The 16,253-nt window shown below is 51.5% G+C and overlaps 2 protein-coding genes across 2 annotated transcripts; one reads left to right on the forward strand and one right to left on the reverse strand.

Moving 5' to 3' along the window:
* Positions 1-3,312: 3,312 nt before the first annotated feature.
* PPIL3 (peptidylprolyl isomerase like 3) lies at positions 3,313-6,918 on the reverse strand. The gene is made up of 6 exons (XM_040439774.1): positions 6,816-6,918; positions 6,482-6,556; positions 6,174-6,267; positions 6,035-6,102; positions 5,826-5,944; positions 3,313-3,688 (listed from the first exon to the last, which is right to left on the reverse strand). Exons 1-6 carry the CDS (start codon positions 6,816-6,818, stop codon positions 3,562-3,564), a joined length of 486 nt encoding a protein of 161 aa, XP_040295708.1. The 5' UTR covers positions 6,819-6,918; the 3' UTR covers positions 3,313-3,561.
* Positions 6,919-7,000: 82 nt separating this feature from the next.
* NIF3L1 (NGG1 interacting factor 3 like 1) lies at positions 7,001-12,667 on the forward strand. Its single transcript, XM_040439770.1, has 7 exons — positions 7,001-7,100; positions 7,574-8,007; positions 8,093-8,246; positions 8,320-8,446; positions 11,703-11,841; positions 11,926-12,009; positions 12,449-12,667. Exons 2-7 carry the CDS (start codon positions 7,587-7,589, stop codon positions 12,631-12,633), a joined length of 1,110 nt encoding a protein of 369 aa, XP_040295704.1. The 5' UTR covers positions 7,001-7,100; positions 7,574-7,586; the 3' UTR covers positions 12,634-12,667.
* The last annotated feature ends 3,586 nt before the right edge of the window (positions 12,668-16,253 follow it).

Raw genomic sequence — 16,253 nt, forward strand, 5'->3', positions numbered from 1 at the left:
GTCCTCCTTTTCCCCCAGCGGCAGTGTGTACCCCAGGGAGCTGAAGGTGTCGTCCTTCCTCCCCAGCGGCAGCCTGTGTTTCAGGGAGAGGAGCGAAGCACCCTCTCTCCCCAGCGGCAGCTTACCATAACAAGGGGAGACACCAATCGCCCAGACGGCGCAGATGGGACCGTGGTCTCTGCGCCTGACCTACCGGGATGCTGGACAGCCTGTCCAGATCCCCCACTACCCTCACCAGGACAACAGGAGGAGGGGGTAAGTACAAATTCCCCTCCCCAGTTAACTCCTAACGTGGCCTCAGGGTTAACAGAGGCGATGTTAATCCCTGCTGACTCCCATGTTCCTCTGGCTACTGAGCCGGACTATGGTCTCAGCACCCCAGCAGAAGAGCTGGCAGCTGGGCAGAGTGCAGTCGGCCTCTGCCCTCCCTCAAGTCCCCACAGCATGTTGCCTCATCACCACAGCAAAATACCCAGGTGCAGTAACTGTTTCTTGTGGGTGGGTCACCCTTGTACCTGTTTGTTGTGGGTGGGCTACTCGGGCATCTGGTTACTGTGGGTTGGTGGATCGACTAACGGAGGCACTGACCGACAGAAGGTCAGGTGCCTGGTTAGCCTTCCCCCCCAAAGGGGAGATGTGTGACAAACTGCCATTTGCCACTGGGCATTGTAGAGGACTTATGGCTAGCCTCCTGCCCTACGACTATGGCCCCGGGACATATTACCTTCTTCCATACTGAACTTTCAGCTCCAGAGACTAAGTCCCGTTCGAAGATGGGACTTAGTCGTTTTCTGCATGAAATTGACCGACCGCACAGCCCAAATCTATGGAACTGTTTCGGGCAGGAAATTGTGCTTGCGGTCGGTCATAAAGGACTTCACTTAACTTTTGATCCGCTGGAGGGATTTGTGTGATTTTTGGGAGTGTTTATGTTTGATGTATGCTGAGTTTAAATATGTAATTTTTATGGAGATGGGATGTATGGTTTTAAAGTTACAGTGTATGTTTAAAAACTGTATTTTTACTGTCTGTGATAGTTATGTTAATCCATAATTATATCCCAGACAGAAGGGAGGATTGTGTGTATTCGGGTGGTAATTCCTCTCCTATTGTTCCCACATGTGTATTGGTGATTTCCCTTTGTCCTGGGAGATAATTGAATTGCACTTCGGGTGTCTCCAGGGCAGAGAGAAGGAAACCATGATGCATTGTGGGGACCTGCATAAATACGGGCGGGTAGCCCTCAATAAAGAGTTCAGCTCAGTTCATGTTTTTCTAACCCTTCAAAACGCAGCCTTGTCTCGTTATTGGAGGGAATTGCTGCATCACGCTGGGGATTGCTATGCTCTGCATATTCCCTGGAGGAGAGATCTTTCCCACACGGTCCTGAATGCTGGAGGTTCATTCAGGGTGGAAGGAAGACGGCGCGGCTCCAGTTAAGCTACGGCGGTTGTGGAGTCTGCGGTGCTTGTGGTGTCCAGTGCGGTGCTTGTGGTCCTTGGCGCAAGCTAGGAAGCGTCCATTAACGGAAGCGGATCCGTTACAGACTCAATGTATTCTATTGAAGCAGGACTCACTCAGTGTCTCACCTGCATCCTCAGCCAGGTCCTCCACAGCGCACACACTTATACCACCCACATCATCAGGAGATCAGCCTCCCATAGATATTAGGACTGACTCCATCACAGATATTATATTAACCCCTTAAGGACGCAGGGCGTACCGGTACGTCCTAACTTTAAATCGTTATTCCGGGGCCGCGGGGGTTAATCGGAACGGGATGCCGGCTGAAATCATTCAGCCGGCATCCTGTCACAACGCCGGGGGGGGGGGGGGTCATGTGACCCCCGTAGCGGCAATCGCCGCAAACCACAGGTCAATTCAGACCTGCGGTTTGCTGCGCTTTCTGCAGTTTCTGATCCGCGGGGATCAGAAACTTTAGTGTCCCTAAAATAAAGATTTTAGCGTCCTTGCAGCCATGGTAACCATTCAGAAAAAGCTAAACGTCGGATCCGGCAATGCGCCGAAACGACGTTTAGCTTAAGGCCGGATCCAGATTAATGCCTTTCAATGGGCATTAATCCCGGATCCGGCCTTGCGGCAAGTGTTCCGGATTTTTGGCCAGAGCAAAAAGCGCAGCATGCTGCGGTATTTTCTCCGGCCAAAAAACGTTCCGGTCCTGAACTGAAGACGTCCTGATGCATCCTGAACGGATTTCTCTCCATTCAGAATGCATTAGGATAAAACTGATCAGGATTCTTCCGGCATAGAGCCCCGACGACGGAACTCTATGCCGGAAGACAAGAACGCAGGTGTGAAAGAGCCCTTACTCTCCATTCAGAATGCACGGGGATATGCCTGATCAGTTCTTTTCTGGTATAGAGCCCCTAGGACGGAACTCAGCGCCGGAAATGAAAAACGCTAGTGTGAAAGTGCCCTAAAATATTAAGTTTAAATCCCCCCCTTTCCCAATTTTACATATAAAATATATAAACAATAAATAAATAAACATATTACATAGCGCTGTCCAAACTATTAAATTATTAAAAAATATCTCCTATGCGGTGAGCATTCGCCATTTTTTAGTCACCACAAAAAATAGGATAGGACTGTTCTATTATGGGCCGAATGTTTCATAAAATGCGAAATACACGCGGCTTTTTTTGGTGTTTTTTTTTTTGGGCGGTATCGAGTATCGCAATACTTTTTTATGGTGACGAAAGTGAATCAAAATTTTGGTATCAAAACAACCCGTTGTCACGATACCAAAATTTTGAGTCGGTTTCGATTTGGCTCCTAAATTTTTCAGTTCAGGAGCCAATGGCTGCTAGGTATTTTTTTTAGTCTGGAGCACTGAGTGGTCCCTAAAAATTGGGTTTTTGTAAATTTCTGAAAAATTTCAAGATTTGCTTCTAAATTTCTAAGCCTTGTAACATCCCCAAAAAATAAAATATCATTCCCAAAATGATCTAAACATGAAGTAGACATATGGGGAATGTAAAGTCATCCCAATTTTTGGGGGTATTACTATGTATTACAGAAGTAGAGAAACTGAAACTTTGATATTTGCAAATTTTTCAAAATTTTTGGTAAATATGGTATTTTTTTATGCAAAAAATTAACTTTTTTGAACCAATTTTACCAGTGTCATGAAGTACAATATGTGACGAAAAAACAATCTCAGAACGGCCTGGATAAGTGAAAGCGTTTTAAAGTTATCAGCACTTAAAGTGACACTGGTCAGATTTGCAAAAAATGGCCAAGTCCTTAAGGGGAAATAAGGCCGAGTCCTTAAAGAAAATGTATTTTTTTATTTTATTTTTCACCAAAATTTTTATAAAAATACTCAAAAAACAAAACCCAGAAGACATCTGTCACCTGATGTCTGGATGTGAACCTGAATATCCTTGCGGCAGGAGACCGGGCAGTACAGGACGTATTACACACACTGAGCCCCTGAAAGACTCTGCACTGCTGTTGTACACAATGTAGCATCTGATACAGATGACTGGAGGGCAGGATGCAGGAGTCCAGACGGGTCATCTGTGCGCCCTGTACAGGTCAGAGGGCAAAGGGGTTGGCGTGTATGGTGACATCTTTGATTCGCACTTCTGTCAGTGGTCGGAAGGATTTCTCATGTACTGGGAGTTTCTCCAGTTCATCCAATGTGTCCAGTCCATCGATGACTCTGTAGAAGTGTGACATACAGAAAGTCATTCCAGAAAGACCTGAAATCCTCTGTGCTGCTGGGACCCTGCCCCTTCCACTATGCAACTCTCTTCCTGTGACCTCCATCAGATCAGCACACTCCTCTCCTGAAATCCTCTGTGCTGCTGGGACCCTGCGCCTCCAACTAAGTAACTCTCAGCCTGTGACCTCCCACAAAATCAGCACACTCCTCTCCTGAAATCCTCTGTGCTGCTGGAGACCTGCTCCTCCCACTGAGTAACTCTCAGCCTGTGACCTCCCACTGGATCAGCACACTCCTCTCCTGAAATCCTCTGTGCTGCTGGGACTCTGTCCCTTCCACTATGTACAGTGCCATGAAAAAGTATTCACACCCCTTTTACTTTTCCACATTTTTCAAGTTAAACCCACAAATTAAGTGCATTTTATGTGATAGAACAACACAAAGTAGCAAGTATGTGTGAAGTGAATAGAAAATGATACATGGTTGTCAAAAAAGTAGAATCTGGACAGTGTGGGGCGCATTAGTATTCGGCCCCCTGTACTCTGATCAGTGTGAAGTCACCTCGTTAATAATCGAGTCCACCTGTGTGTGATGTCTTCTCAGTACAACTCCAGCTGTTCTGTGAAGGCCTCAGATGTTTGTTAGAGAACATCAGGGATCAAACAGAATCATGAAAACCAAAAGGAACACACCAGACAGGTCAGGGATAAAGTTGTGGAGAAGTGTAAATCCGGGTTAGGTTATAAAGAATATCCCAAGCTCTGAACATCTCACGGAGCACTGTTCAATCCATCATCCGAACATGGAGGTCGCGTGGACGAGCTGCAGGACACGGCCGTCCACCTACACCGACAGCCCAAACAAGGAGAGCACTAATCAGAGAAGCAGCCAGGAGGCCGTGGTCACTGTGGAGGAGAACCTGTCCGCAGGCTGGTTTCAATGCGTTAGACTCTCAGCGTGTGACTGCGGGAGCTCCCGTGCTGACCTACGTAACGCCAAAAGGGTGGCATAGCATTAACCCTTAGAGTTCTGGAATGTATTGTACGACACTGACATAAAGCTATGCTAGTGCTTCGCAGGTCAGAACGGGAGCCCCCGCAGACACGTGTGAAACCAGCCTTAGGGTCCGATCACACGTCCACAAGTGTTTTGCGGACCGCACTATGATAAAAATGCCTATTCTTGACCGCGGACAAGAATAGGACATGCTCTATATTGTTTTTGCGGGGCCGCGGAATGGGAGTGCGGATACGAACATCACACGGTGTGCTGTCCACATCTTTTGCAGCCCCATTGAAATGAACGGGTCCGCTCCCATTCTGCAAAAATTGCAGATTAGATGCGGACGTGCGAACGGACCCTTAGTCGCGGACTCCGCAAATCTGGCCCTTATGGAAGACGAGAAGAAAGCCATCTCTGGAAGCAGCCACAAGGAGGAGTCCTTTCTGCAGTTTACCACAAGCCACGTGGGAGACACAGAAAACCTGTGGAAGAAGGTGTTGTGGTCAGAGGAGACCCAGGGGGAAATCCTGTGTGTGGTGGAAATTAACCCTGTACATCCCCCTGAACGCACCGACCCCCGGCGAGACATGGCGGTGGCAGCATCACGCTGGGAGAGGGTCAGGGGTGATGGGAAGATGGAGCTAAATACTGGAGGAAAACCTGGTAGAGACTGGGGCGCAGGTTCACCTTCCAGCAGGACAACCACCCTCAACATCCGGCCAGAGCTACAATGGAAGGGTTGAGATCACAGCCTCTTGGTGTCCAGACCTGAATCCCCCTGAGAATCTGGGGCAAGACCTGAGACTTACTGTCCACAGACTCTCTCCCCCCAATCTGACTGAGCGCGAGCTCTTCTGCGCAGAGGAATGGGCAAAAACGTCGCCCTCTAGATGTGAAAAGCTGGTGGAGACCGACCCCAAGAGACTGACTCGGGGGTGTGAATACTAACGCACTGTGTCCCATCTTCTCCTCCTTTGTGTCGTCACAGAAAATCCCAATAAAATACATTGACGTTTGTGGATGGAAGGTGGGAAAGTTCAGGGGGTGTGAATACTTTTTCAAGGCACTGCAGCTCCCAGCCAGACCCCTCTCCTGAAATCCTCTGTGCTGCTGTACACTCCCAGCCACTTACTTCCCGAGCACGGTGTACTTCATGTCCAGATGCGGCTGTTTTCCGTAGGTGATGAAGAACTGCGAGGAGTTGGTATTGGGGCCGCTGTTCGCCATGGAGACGACGCCGCGCACGTTGTGCTGGGGGAGAGAGACGGTCGTCAGTAATCCACACAACACGGAAGACGGCGGCGGCTCCTCACCGCTCCGCCACAAAGCGCCTCTGCTCACCTTCAGGTATTCGCTGAACTCGTCCTCGAACCTGCGCCCCCAGATGCTCTCACCGCCCTTCCCCGTCCCTGGAGGAGAAGCACAGGATAAGCGGCGGCCCCGGTGGAGGCACGGCGTACGGGATCAGCGGCGCCCTCACCTGTGGGGTCCCCGGTCTGCACCATGAAGCCTTTGAGGTTGCGGTGGAAGAGGCAGCCGTTGTAGTAGTTACTGGCGCAGAGCGCCAAGAAGTTCTGTCAGAAAAGACGGAGGAGTCAGCGATGGAGGCGCATGTGACCCCTCCCCCAACAGTGACGCAGGGGCAACGCTGCCCTCCGCTTCATTCACTCATGGTGAGGTGCCAGCCAAGATGGCGGCATCCGCCGCACAATTCATACTGTAGCACGTGTCGTTTCCCCGGTAAGAGCGGCGCGGCACCCCCCACCCCCCTTTCCCAGGGTCACTCACCTCACTCGCCTTCGGGGCGCGCTCACAGAACACCTCAATTTTGATGTCGCCCAAATCTGTATGAAGCGTCACGGCCTGAAACACAGAAAATGGCGTCAGACGTGTCCCGGCAAGGGGTGGACTCTGCTCAGCGCCAGGAACATAACTGCAAACTATGTAAGATCATTTCATGGAGGCAGGCACGGTTAGAACCCGCAACTTACGGCGACGGCGCTGAGAGACGCCCCCGCGGTACCGCATCATATCCCTGTCCGGTGGGACAATGACGAGGAGGGGGCACCAGAAACACAAGGAACATGGCAGAACATGGCGGTGGCGCCGACACAGGACTCACCATCGTGTCCAAGGGGAAGATGGAGCCGAGGCAGCGCTGCCTGAGCCGGGTGTACTAACATGGACGCCCCCGCTGTTTCCTCCCGTCTTGTGGTGGGTGTAGTAACATGGTCTACTTCCTGTCACGTGCCCACTCTCTCTTCGCGAGACTAAGGCTGCAGAGCGAGGGAGCTGGGTGTACCAAGATGGCGGCCTTTTCCTGTCGGAATGGAAGTGACGCAAGATTTGGGTGTAAAAAGATGGCGGCGCGCTGAAGCTTCAGGCGGTGACTTGTTGGGCAGGATTGGTGAGTGCAGGGACTGTGTGTTATTAGCTGTGAGTGTCCTGGGCGGCCAGCCTTCTACAGTCAGCTCCATCCCATCTACTGCTCCCTGTTATCAGCCACCTCAGGCTGGCACTCTGGGTTCTGGCCCTTCAAATCCTGTCAGTGCTGGGTGACCACAGCTGGGCCCCGTGTTCTGCCATATTAGAAGGCGGCTGCGCTAGGGTCGGGCTCTGGGGCCAGCTGTGGCCCCCCCCCCCCCGATAATCCCACGCGGTGGGTGCCCTCCCCCTGATATTCCACGTGGTGACCCCCCGATATTCCACGTGGTGACCCCCCTGAGCATCGCCCCGCAATGGTTACGTCCGCGGTGTATGTAAACACCATTTATCATGTGCGTTGGCGGCTTAGCCCCGCCCCCCTTAAAAAAATGAAGGTGGCATCTCTGGAGACGTCGCTGATCGCGCATGTCCCTCTCTTCTTGTCTCCGCCTCCAGACTCCTCCCCTGAATGCGGCATTGTCGGCCCCTCCTCCTCCTCGCGGTGTCTTTGCGCCCCCCTCCTCGCCGCCACGTGATGGACCTGTCCTCGGTGGTCTCCCGTCTGGACGCGCTGGCGCCCCCGGCCCTGGCGGAGAGCTGGGATAACGTTGGCCTCTTGGTGGAGCCGAGCCCCCCCCACCAGGTGCGTAAGATGCTGCTGACCAATGACCTGACGGAGGCGGTGCTGGAGGAGGCGCTGGGGGCGGGGGCAGAGCTGCTCCTGTCCTATCACCCGCCCATCTTCAAGGCCCTGAAGCGTCTGACCTGCGCCCACTGGAAGGAGCGGCTGATGGTGCGGGCTCTGGAGAATCGGCTGGCGGTCTATTCTCCGCACACGGCCTGCGACGCCCTCGCCAACGGGGTCAACGACTGGCTGGGGCGAGCCCTGGGTGAGCCATCCGTATTTAAAGGGGCACTCTGTAAATAAGTCCTGCTGCCCTCAGGGCCCTGACGGCTGGTTGTCTGTGTGTACAGGGCCCTGTGTGTCCGTGCCGCTCCGCGCCTCCACCGCCCTCTCTCACCCCACTGGATACGGGCACATCCTGGAGTTCGGGGGGAACGTCCCGGAGTCTGTGCTGAGCAGGGTGAGCGCCCTGCAGGGGGCGAGTCTGCGCACCTTCCCGCTCAGGTGAGTACAGATCCTGCGTGTATATACGGTATATGTATGGTGGCGGTATTTGCTGACTCTGCCCTTCATCCAGGAGCGAGAAGGAAGGCGAGGCCCGTGTCCGGCTCAGCTGCTCCCACAATGCTCTGCTGCAGGCGCTCGCCATTCTGTCCGAGGACCCAGAGGCTTATAGGGGCGCGGAGCTGCTCACCCTGCAGAAGGTAAAACAGTATAATCTGTGTATCACTGTCGCCCTCTGCTGGACACCGGTCATATAGACCCCCGGGGTATAATGTGTGTCTCACTGTCCCCCTCTGCTGGACACCGGTCATATAGACCCCCGGGGTATAATCTGTGTCTCACTGTCGCCCTTTGCTGGACACAGGTCATATAGACCCCCGGGGGTATAATCTGTGTCTCACTGTCCCCCTCTGCTGGACACCGGTCATATAGACCCCCGGGGTATAATCTGTGTCTCACTGTCCCCCTCTGCTGGACACAGGTCATATAGACCCCCGGGGTATAATCTATGTATCACTGTCGCCCTCTGCTGGACACGGGTCATATAGACCCCCGGGGTATAATGTGTGTCTCACTGTCCCCCTCTGCTGGACACCGGTCATATAGACCCCCGGGGTATAATCTGTGTCTCACTGTCGCCCTTTGCTGGACACAGGTCATATAGACCCCCGGGGTATAATGTGTGTCTCACTGTCCCCCTCTGCTGGACACCGGTCATATAGACCCCCGGGGTATAATCTGTGTCTCACTGTCCCCCTCTGCTGGACACAGGTCATATAGACCCCCGGGGTATAATCTATGTATCACTGTCGCCCTCTGCTGGACACCGGTCATATAGACCCCCGGGGTATAATGTGTGTCTCACTGTCCCCCTCTGCTGGACACCGGTCATATAGACCCCCGGGGTATAATCTGTGTCTCACTGTCCCCCTCTGCTGGACACCGGTCATATAGACCCCCGGGGTATAATCTGTGTCTCACTGTCCCCCTCTGCTGGACACAGGTCAAATAGACCCCCGGGGTATAATCTGTGTCTCACTGTCGCCCTCTGCTGGACACCGGTCATATAGACCCCCGGGGTATAATGTGTGTCTCACTGTCCCCCTCTGCTGGACACCGGTCATATAGACCCCCGGGGTATAATCTGTGTCTCACTGTCCCCCTCTGCTGGACACCGGTCATATAGACCCCCGGGGTATAATCTGTGTCTCACTGTCGCCCTCTGCTGGACACAGGTCATATAGACCCCCGGGGTATAATCTGTGTCTCACTGTCGCCCTCTGCTGGACACCGGTCATATAGACCCCCGGGGTATAATCTGTGTCTCACTGTCGCCCTCTGCTGGACACCGGTCATATAGACCCCCGGGGTATAATGTGTGTCTCACTGTCCCCCTCTGCTGGACACCGGTCATATAGACCCCCGGGGTATAATCTGTGTCTCACTGTCCCCCTCTGCTGGACACCGGTCATATAGACCCCCGGGGTATAATCTGTGTCTCACTGTCGCCCTCTGCTGGACACAGGTCATATAGACCCCCGGGGTATAATCTGTGTCTCACTGTCGCCCTCTGCTGGACACCGGTCATATAGACCCCCGGGGGTATAATCTGTGTCTCACTGTCCCCCTCTGCTGGACACCGGTCATATAGACCCCCGGGGTATAATCTGTGTCTCACTGTCCCCCTCTGCTGGACACCGGTCATATAGACCCCCGGGGTATAATCTGTGTCTCACTGTCGCCCTCTGCTGGACACTGGTCATATAGACCCCCGGGGTATAATACCTCACTTGCCCCTTCCCCTGGATACGTCTCTACCCCCCTCTGGTGGTCACAGGTGGTACACCTCCTCTAGTCGGTAATGTACAGTCCTGATCAAAAGTTTAAGACCACTTGAAAAATGGCAAAAAAATCATATTTTACATTGTTGGATCTTCACAAGGTTCCAAGTAGAGCTTCAACATGCAACAAGAAGAAATGGGAGGGAGACAGAACATTTTTTGAGCATTCAATTTAATGAAAACAACGATTAAGCTGAAACAGGCTGATAAGCTGATCCACATTTTAGGACCCCATGCCTTTAAAAGGCCAAATCGGTGCAAAGATGTGGATTCATTGTCACTTTCTGTCAGGTAGTCACACGTTGTGATGGCAAAGGCAAAAAAACTCTCCCTTTTTGAACGTTGTCGGGTTGTTGAACTGCATCAGCAGGGTCTCTCACAGCGCGCCATCGCTGCTGAGGTGGGACGCAGTAAGACCCAAAAACATTTCATCAGCACTGAGCCGGAGGATCCAATTGGCTGTCCGTCAAGACACTGGACGATCCTCGACCCAAATTAAGGCCCTTACTGGTGCTGACTGCAGCCCCATAACCATCAGACGGCATCTGAGACTGAAGGGCTTCAAAAACAAAAAACGTCTTCAAAAACCTCGTCTCCTTGAACGCCACAGAACTGCTCGTTGGGACTTTGCAAGAGAGAACCAAACATGGGACATTCAAAGGTGGAAGAAAGTTTTATTCTATGATGAGAAACAATGTAACCTTGATGGTTCTGATGGTTTCCACCGTTACCGGCATGACAAGCAGATCCCACCTGAGATGCTTTCTACGCGCCACAGTGGAGGGGGCGCCATAATGGTCTGGGGGGCTTCTTCCTTCAGTGGAACAATGGAGCTTCAGGAAGTGCAGGGGCGTCAAACGGCCGCCGGCTATGTCCAGATGTGGCAGAGAGCATTCCTCATGACTGAGGACCCTCGTCTGTGTGGTAACAGGACAACGCTACAGCACACAATGCCCGCAGGACAAGGGACTTCTTCCAGGAGAAGAACATCACTCTTTTGGCACATCCTGCGTGTTCCCCTGATCTAAATCCAATTGAGAACCTTTGGGGATGGATGGCCAGGGAAGTTTACAGAAATGGACGACAGTTCCAGACAGTAGATGGCCTTCGTGCGGCCGTCTTCACCACTTGGAGAAATGTTCCCACTCACCTCATGGAAACGCTTGCATCAAGCATGCCGAAACAATAACGGCGGAGCTACTCATTACTGAGCTCATGTTTGGAAGTTGGATTTCTGTTTTGGGGGGGTTTAGTTTTTTTTTGGAGGTGTGGTCCTAAACTTTTGATCAGCTGAAAAACAGCCTGTTTCAGTTTATTTGTTGTTTTCATTAAATTGAATGCTCAAAAAATGTTTTGTCTCCCTCCCATTTATTCTTGTTGCATGTTGAAGCTCCACTTGGAACCTTGTTAAGATCCAGCCAGGCTAAATAGGATTGTTTGCCATTTTTCAAGTGGTCTTAAACTTTTGATCAGGACTGTATTTGTGTCTCTAGCCCCCTCTGTTGGTCACAGGTGGTACAGCTCCTCTAGGTGGTAATGTTTTTGTGTCTCTAGCCCCCTCTGGTGGTCACAGGTGGTACAGCTACTCTAGGTGGTAATGTTTTTGTGTCTCTAGCCCCCTCTGCTGGACACGGGGATGGGTCGCCTCTGCACTCTGTCGGAGCCGGTGTCCATTGCAGCTGCTGTAGAGCGTGTGAAGAGTCATGTTGGCCTCAAGCACCTGCGTCTCGCCTTGGGGCGAGGGAAGACGTTGGGTGAGTGTGACCCCATCACATAATCTACTGATCTCCTCTCTCCCTGGGGGATTTTTTTTCCTTACACCTTCTTTATTTTCCCAGAATCCTCTGTGAGTGTGATGGCCGTATGCGCCGGCTCGGGAGGCAGCATATTAAGTGGTGTCCCCGCTGATCTCTACCTCACAGGTAACCGGAGTGACCACGGCTCATGGAGTCCATATCTGGGGGCCACTTACCGCAGGCATTCAGCGCCCCCAGCAGGTTCCTGAGTGTCATTGTGCATAATATGGGGGAAGGGACAGGTAGTCCGTTCAGGGGTCTATGAAAGGCACCCAACATAGCGGACTTCCAGCAGTAGATATATGAGCAAAGGTTTGACTAAGGAAGGGGGGTAGGTGAAAACAACATAGCTGTACTCTTCCTAAAACAGCGCCCCCCCCTGTCCACAGGTTGTGCCTGGTATTGCAGCTCAGCTCCTTTGATGTGACTGTAGCTGAGCTGCAATACCACACACAACCTGTGAATGTAGGGGGCGCTGTTTTTGGAGGAAAGCAGCCTTGTTCTTCTCTTTCTGTACATTCCTTTTCCTGTTCCACATGATGAGAGCGCCCTGTTCCTTCCCCAGGTGAGATGTCGCATCACGAGGTGCTGGATGCGGTGGCGGAGGGTCGCAGCGTCATCCTGTGTGAGCACAGTAACTCGGAGCGGGGGTATCTGCGGGAGCTTGCGGCACAGATCACACAGCATTTAGAGGGGAAGGTGGAGGTGGTGATGTCCCAGAGCGACCGCGACCCCCTGCAGGTGGTGTGAGGAACGGCAGTCAGAAATAAACGCTTACAGATGATTGCAGCGGTGTGTGTGTTCATTGTGCAATTTATCTGTCATATTGCGGTGTTACGGATCATCTCGCCATCTGGTGGCGACGGCCTCTTACCCCAGGACAGCGGTGGAGCTGCCAGTGATCTCACCTACTGCAGATATTGCATCGCGTCGCTGCTTGTGCCGTTATGGCCGCCGTACTGAAGTAAATGGAAAGGACACAGCGGTCGGAGCAGGACGCGGATAATCCTAGAGGAGCGTCGCCCTTTTCAGCTGCAGCCTGATGTGTCACTACCTGAGTCCATGACATCACAGGTGCATAAAAAGGTTCTGCAGCCGAGTGAAATTTATCACTAAACGCTTACAATGGTATAACGTACCCTGAATAATACTGCGCCCATCACCATCTCTTCCTGGGCCCCGCACCACTGACGGGAGCCATCCACCCAATCACCGCGCACATGTCTGTGTGTAAAGCCAGGACACAGACTGGTGGGAGCGGTGAGAATTACTGTGTTTTATAGCTTGCCAACAGAATGGCTGATAACAGGGAGCAATAGACTGTATTCTCCTGTCCTACAGTCATCCTCTCCCCTGAAATGGCTGATAACAGGGAGCAATAGACTGTATTCTCCTGTCCTACAGTCATCCTCTCCTCTGAAATGGCTGATAACAGGGGGCAATAGACTGTATTCTCCTGTCCTACAGTCATCCTCTCCCCTGAAATGGCTGATAACAGGGAGCAATAGACTGTATTCTCCTGTCCTACAGTCATCCTCTCCTCTGAAATGGCTGATAACAGGGAGCAATAGACTGTATTCTCCTGTCCTACAGTCATCCTCTCCCCTGAAATGGCTGATAACAGGGGGCAATAGACTGTATTCTCCTGTCCTACAGTCATCCTCTCCCCTGAAATGGCTGATAACAGGGGGCAATAGACTGTATTCTCCTGTCCTACAGTCATCCTCTCCTCTGAAATGGCTGATAACTGGGGGCAATAGACTGTATTCTCCTGTCCTACAGTCATCCTCTCCCCTGAAATGGCTGATAACAGGGGGCAATAGACTGTATTCTCCTGTCCTACAGTCATCCTCTTCCCTGAAATGGCTGATAACAGGGGGCAATAGACTGTATTCTCCTGTCCTACAGTCATCCTCTCCCCTGAAATGGCTGATAACAGGGGGCAATAGACTGTATTCTCCTGTCCTACAGTCATCCTCCCCCCTGAAATGGCTGATAACAGGGGCAATAGACTGTATTCTCCTGTCCTACAGTCATCCTCTCCCCTGAAATGGCTGATAACAGGGAGCAATAGACTGTATTCTCCTGTCCTACAGTCATCCTCCCCCCTGAAATGGCTGATAACAGGGGCAATAGACTGTATTCTCCTGTCCTACAGTCATCCTCTCCCCTGAAATGGCTGATAACAGGAAGCAATAGACTGTATTCTCCTGTCCTACAGTCATCCTCCTTCCTGAAATGGCTGATAACAGGGAGCAATAGACTGTATTCTCCTGTTCTACAGTCATCCTCCCCCCTGAAATGGCTGATAACAGGGGCAATAGACTGTATTCTCCTGTCCTACAGTCATCCTCTCCCCTGAAATGGCTGATAACAGGGGGCAATAGACTGTATTCTCCTGTCCTACAGTCATCCTCCCCCCTGAAATGGCTGATAACAGGGGCAATAGACTGTATTCTCCTGTCCTACAGTCATCCTCTCCCCTGAAATGGCTGATAACAGGAAGCAATAGACTGTATTCTCCTGTCCTACAGTCATCCTCCTTCCTGAAATGGCTGATAACAGGGAGCAATAGACTGTATTCTCCTGTTCTACAGTCATCCTCTCCCCTGAAATGGCTGATAACAGGGGGCAATAGACTGTATTCTCCTGTCCTACAGTCATCCTCTCCCCTGAAATGGCTGATAACAGAGAGCAATAGACTGTATTCTCCTGTCCTACAGTCATCCTCTCCCCTGAAATGGCTGATAACAGGGGGCAATAGACTGTATTCTCCTATCCTACAGTCATCCTCTCCCCTGAAATGTCTGATAACAGGGGGCAATAGACTGTATTCTCCTGTCCTACAGTCATCCTCTCCCCTGAAATGGCTGATAACAGAGAGCAATAGACTGTATTCTCCTGTCCTACAGTCGTCCTCTCCCCTGAAATGGCTGATAACAGGGGGCAATAGACTGTATTCTCCTGTCCTACAGTCATCCTCTCCCCAGAAATGGCTGATAACAGGGAGCAATAGACTGTATTCTCCTGTCCTACAGTCATCCTCTCCCCTGAAATGGCTGATAACAGGGGGCAATAGACTGTATTCTCCTGTCCTACAGTCATCCTCTCCCCTGAAATGGCTGATAACAGGGGGCAATAGACTGTATTCTCCTGTCCTACAGTCATCCTCTCCTCTGAAATGGCTGATAACAGGGGGCAATAGACTGTATTCTCCTGTCCTACAGTCATCCTCCCCCCTGATATGGCTGATAACAGGGGGCAATAGACTGTATTCTCCTGTCCTACAGTCATCCTCTCCCCTGAAATGGCTGATAACAGGGGGCAATAGATTGTATTCTCCTGTCCTACAGGCATCCTCTCCTCTGAAATGGCTGATAACAGGGGGCAATAGACTGTATTCTCCTGTCCTACAGTCATCCTCTCCCCTGAAATGGCTGATAAGAGGGGGCAATAGACTGTATTCTCCTGTCCTACAGTCATCCTCTCCCCTGAAATGGCTGATAACAGAGGGCAATAGACTGTATTCTCCTGTCCTACAGTCATCCTCTCCCCTGAAATGGCTGATAACAGGGGGCAATAGACAGTATTCTCCTGTCCTACAGTCATCCTCTCCCCTGAAATGGCTGATAACAGGGGGCAATAGACTGTATTCTCCTGTCCTACAGTCATCCTCTCCCTGAAATGGCTGATAACAGGGGACAATAGACTGTATTCTCCTGTCCTACAGTCATCCTCTCCCCTGAAATGGCTGATAACAGGGGGCAATAGACTGTATTCTCCAGTCCTACAGTCATCCTCTCCCCTGAAATGGCTGATAACAGGGGGCAATAGACTGTATTCTCCTGTCCTACAGTCATCCTCTCCCCTGAAATGGCTGATAACAGGGGGCAATAGACTGTATTCTCCTGTCCTACAGTCATCCTCTCCCCTGAAATGGCTGATAACAGGGGGCAATAGACAGTATTCTCCTGTCCTACAGTCATCCTCTCCCCTGAAATGGCTGATAACAGGGGGCAATAGACTGTATTCTCCTGTCCTACAGTCATCCTCTCCCTGAAATGGCTGATAACAGGGGACAATAGACTGTATTCTCCTGTCCTACAGTCATCCTCTCCCCTGAAATGGCTGATAACAGGGAGCAATAGATTGTATTCTCCTGTCCTACAGTCATCCTCTCCCCTGAAATGGCAGATAACAGGGAGCAATAGACTGTATTCTCCTGTCCTACAGTCATCCTCTCCCCTGAAATGGCTGATAACAGGGGGCAATAGATTGTATTCTCCTGTCCTACAGTAATCCTCTCCCCTGTAATGGCTGATAACAGCGGGCAATAGACTGTATTCTCCTGTCCTACAGTCATCCTCTCC

The sequence above is a fragment of the Bufo bufo genome, chromosome 7 (genome assembly GCF_905171765.1).
Source record: "Bufo bufo chromosome 7, aBufBuf1.1, whole genome shotgun sequence".
NCBI lineage: Eukaryota > Metazoa > Chordata > Amphibia > Anura > Bufonidae > Bufo > Bufo bufo.

What these genes read in the sequence shown, in the direction of transcription:
- PPIL3 (XM_040439774.1), bottom strand. An exon ending in GCAGACCGGGGACCCCACAG is followed by an intron (nt 6,103 to 6,173) that starts GTGAGGGCGCCG and finishes CTTCTCCTCCAG; the next exon opens with GGACGGGGAAGGGCGGTGAG. An exon ending in AAGTACACCGTGCTCGGGAA is followed by an intron (nt 3,689 to 5,825) that starts GTAAGTGGCTGG and finishes ACACTTCTACAG; the next exon opens with AGTCATCGATGGACTGGACA.
- NIF3L1 (XM_040439770.1), top strand. Translation starts at nt 7,587, where the DNA reads ATGCGGCATTGTCGGCCCCTCCTCCTCCTCGCGGTGTCTTTGCGCCCC. An exon ending in CTGGCTGGGGCGAGCCCTGG is followed by an intron (nt 8,008 to 8,092) that starts GTGAGCCATCCG and finishes CTGTGTGTACAG; the next exon opens with GGCCCTGTGTGTCCGTGCCG. An exon ending in GGGGCGAGGGAAGACGTTGG is followed by an intron (nt 11,842 to 11,925) that starts GTGAGTGTGACC and finishes TTATTTTCCCAG; the next exon opens with AATCCTCTGTGAGTGTGATG.